This window comes from Carlito syrichta, unplaced genomic scaffold (genome assembly GCF_000164805.1).
Source record: "Carlito syrichta isolate Samal-C Ts95f unplaced genomic scaffold, Tarsius_syrichta-2.0.1 Scaffold273773, whole genome shotgun sequence".
In the NCBI taxonomy this organism is placed as follows: Eukaryota; Metazoa; Chordata; class Mammalia; order Primates; family Tarsiidae; genus Carlito; species Carlito syrichta.
The window spans coordinates 31,961-36,110 of NW_007217869.1; the positions used below are offsets into that span (position 1 = coordinate 31,961).

Consider the following 4,150-nt stretch of genomic DNA (forward strand, 5'->3'; position numbering starts at 1 on the left):
AACAGAGTGAGACTCCAACTCAAAAAAAAAAAAAAATTAAATGATTAGTGTCTTCTGTTATTTTAAATAGGGGTTCAGGAAAAGTCTCTTTGCAGGTACACATTGGTAGAGACCTAAATAAAAAGGGGGAGTCAAGTGCCATAAATATATCAGGGCAGAGCCTTCTAGGCAGAGGGGGATGTCATGCAGGACAAGTTTGACGATGTCTGACACTAAGACTACAGCACAGGAAGGGAGGTCAAGAGAGGCAGGAAGAAAAGCTGGGAAACCAGAAAGACCAAAAACATGTGAGTCTTGTAGCCCATGGTAAAGCTCTTGTACTTTATCCTGAGAGTAGTGGAAATCTATTGGTGAGTTTGGAGATGAGAAATGACATGATGTACGTTTCAACACTCTCTCTGGTTGCCACGGAGAGAAAAGACCAGAGTGGAGGTGAGAGAGGGGAGACCAGATCATCATGGTGGCAGGGTAGGGAGTGGTGATCATGATGTGGACACCAGGGAGTGGGTAAGAGGGGCTCAGATTCACTTACCCAAGCCGAACCGTATGTCTGTGTACCAGTCAGCAGGGTATTCGGCACAGTAGATCAGATAGTAGCCTTGAAGGAATCCATTTCCGATACAGAAGGCAACACCTTTGAAAAGTATTATAAGAGGAAAAGGCCTCCCTCGGGTAAGCAGAGCATACACGAATGTCCTGGGGTACAGGGGGAAAGGTGAGGGTGCATCATTACAAAAGGGAAGCGTCAACAGTGAGAGCAACAGGCTTCAGACAGACAACCACAGCAAACCCTCCAAACCGTTTCCCCTCATGTTTGTGGAATGAAGGAGCGTTATTATCTGGTTCCAGAGCAGCCATGGAGGCTGTGATTTGTCTTGTTTCACCAAAATCCATCATAGTCAACATTTAGTACCTTATTTTATCCTCACAACAGCCTTGAAAGAGTAATATCATTCCTAACCAGTGGCCAAGAAATCAAATGTTACGAGCCCAGGAATGGAGGTCGGCGTTCTATAAACCTAGAAGTGAGATCTAGTTTGTTCCAAAAGAAATGTGTATCCTGGTTTTCCCCCAAACAGGGGAAGGACATTTTGATAGCAGTCATTTGACCACAGGACTTTCCAGAACGTCTCTCTCATATGATTAGTTATTGATATTATAGCATTTCCTAAAAGGGACTGCAGAATCCCTTGAGAAAAGAGAGAGCGAGACCCCTCTACCATTAGAAATTGTGAATTTAGAGAAGTTTGGGAAGAAGGGTTTAAAAATATTCTCGTAAATATCCTCAAAATAAAAATGTTACCAAGATATAATGCCTAATATTAGACCACAAACTACGTCCCCTGTATAATTTTGCTTCTCTTGTGGTGCAATATAACAGTCGTTTAGGAAAGTCCATAAACCTACATGAATAGTTTTGTGATTAACTACCAGATAAACACCTATAATACCAGCAACTAAGTCAAGAACTAGAGCATTGCCATTATCCACAAGCATTGCCATTATCCCATGTGTTCCTTCCCCATTCACAGTACTACCATCAGCCCAGAGGTAGCCACTGTCCGGAATTTTATCTTTTTTTTTTTCATTTCTTTACAATTTTATTACATTTGGGTGCATCTCTAAAAATATAGCTTATTTTGCTCATTTTTAAATCTGTGTGATTAGAATCACACATTGTGATTCTCAGAATATTCGTTACCACCTTATTTATTTAACTCCTCATTAGTTTGTGAGACTCAAGCATGTTGTTATACATGATCCATTCATTTTCATTGTTGTGTATTACTCTGATGTAGGAATATACCTCATCTTTGTATCCATTTTACTTTGAGAGGTATTGGAGTTGTTTCCAGAATGGCTGTATCTACTCCAATATTATTTTGTTATAGTTCCAAATTTTCCTGTATTTTTAATAATTTTCTTTTATACTTAACCCTTTGATACATCTGAATTCTATTTTGCTATAAGAAGTTAGATAAGAATTCAGCTAAATTTTTCTGACACTTTAAAAATCTCTTCCCCACTGATATGCATTGCAATTGGTATTATTCACTAAATTATCATATGTATTGGCTCTTTTTCTGGCTTTTGGTTGTTCTCCATTGATCTATTTATTGCCTGTACAACACTGTTTTGGTAACTGCAGTTTTAAGATATGCTTCAATCCTAAGTGAGGCTATTCTTGAATTATTTCACTTTTAAGAGATTTTTAAGTTACTTTCAATTATTTGTTAATTATTTGTGACTGTAAATGTGAATTTTATAGTCATATTGTGGAAGACCCAAATATCCTCTTTCCCAAGTTTTAAAAATAGACTTAAATTTAAATATTAATTAGGAAAGTGAAAATGGCAGAGGAAGGACCTCTGAGAGTACACCACTTCACAAAAACAAAGAAAAAACGCCACCCCCAAAAAAAGAATACACTTTTTTTGGAACTCTTAATTTTAATCAAAGGCTTGCAGTAACTCAGTGAGCATTTAAGCCAGGAAATAGCCAGCTCTCAGGCAGGACAGCAAACTCTGTGATCTTCAACTTATTCTAGTCCCGTCTCCCAGTCGCTACCTCTGCAAAGCCTTGAAAAGCAACAGCCCATGCCCAGAATGGTGGTTCATACCCGTAATCCGAGCACATCAGGAGGCTGAGGCAGGAGGTTTGCTTGAGCCCAGGAGTTAGAGACCAGTCTAGATAACATAGTGAGATCCTCTGGTCCCAGCTTCTCAGGAGGCTGAGGTGGGAGGATCACCTGAGCCTGGGAGGCCACGGCTGCAGTGAGCCATGATTATGCCACTGTACTCTAGCCTGGGCAACAGAGTGAGACTCCCCACTCAAAAAAAAAAAAAGCTAAATGTAGAATTTACCATATGACCTAGCAATTTCACTCCAAGGTAGATACCCAAGAGAAATGAGAACATATTAGGGGGCTTCAAAAAGCTTTTGAGAAAATGTAATTAAAAGATAAAAATAAAAAATATAAACTTTATGTCTCAACATAAGCTCCACCAAGTTCAAAACGCTTTTGTAAGTGATGACGCCAGTCATTGAGTCTGTCTCTAAAGCAATGAAGGGCCTGGAACTTTAACCATATCAATGCAGTCTTTTTTACTTTTTTTTTTTTAGTTGGAGTCTCACACTATCGCCCAGGCTGGAGGGCAGTGGAATGCTCCCGGCCACCGCAGCCTCGACCTGCTGGGCTCCAGCGATCCTTCCACCCCAGCCTTCCAAGTAGCTGGAACTACAGGTACATACTACCATGCCCGGCTAATTTTTTTTAATTTATTGTAGAGGTGAGGTCTCACCAACTGGCCCGGGGGGCAGGTTTCGAACCCGCAGGCTCAGGCAATCCACTCACCTCGGCCTCCCAAAGCGCTGGGATTACAGGCTGAGCCACTGAGCCCGGCTTTTTTACATTTTTAACTAAAGAAACATCAGTGCCCTTTACAGATTTCTTAAGATTTAGATTGGGTTTTTTAAGATTGGAAAACAAAAAGAAGTCAGAACGAGCCAGATCAGTACTGCAAGGTGGATGCTGAATGACGTCCCATCGAAACTCTTCTAAAATTGCCCTTCTTGGATGAGAGGGACAAGCAGGAGCCTGTCATTTTGGAGAAGGACCCTGGGGAAGATTCCCCTGATGTTTTTCTGCTAATGCTGTGGTTTTCTCAAAACATTCTCATCACAAGACATTGTCATTCTGTGGCCTTTTAGAAAGTCAACAAGCAAAATGCCTCAAGCAACCCCAAAAAACAGGTGTCATGACCTTTGCTCTTGACCATCACTTCTGCATCAACTGGACCGCTTCCAGTTCTTGGTAGCTGTTGTTGTGATTATATCTGTCTCTGGGATCACACTGGTAAGGCTGCATTCACCTCATGTTAAGATTCTTTGAAGAAATGCTTCGGGGTCTTGACCCCACTGGTTTAAAGTTTCTGTAAAAAACTCTGCTCTTGTCTGCAGCTGATCTGGGCATGACATTCGGGCACCCATCAAGTGGAAAATTTGCTCACCCTTAATGTCTCAGCTGGAATTGTGTAAGCTGAACCAGGTGAGACATCTATGCTGTTGGCTGTTGTTTCTGCTATTAATCTTTTTTTTTTGAGTTGGAGTCTCAATCTGTTACCCAGACTGGAGTGCAGTGGCCGCTCCC

General features: G+C 41.1%; 1 protein-coding gene across 1 annotated transcript in view; it reads right to left on the reverse strand.

Annotated features, from left to right (window-relative positions):
* SRD5A2 (steroid 5 alpha-reductase 2) overlaps positions 1–4,150 on the reverse strand; it is a 19,995-nt gene that overhangs the window by 10,658 nt on the left and 5,187 nt on the right. The window contains exon 4 of the mRNA XM_008052370.1: positions 533–696. Coding sequence (XP_008050561.1) covers positions 533–696 — 164 coding nt within the window. The remainder of the gene's footprint in view (positions 1–532; positions 697–4,150) is intronic.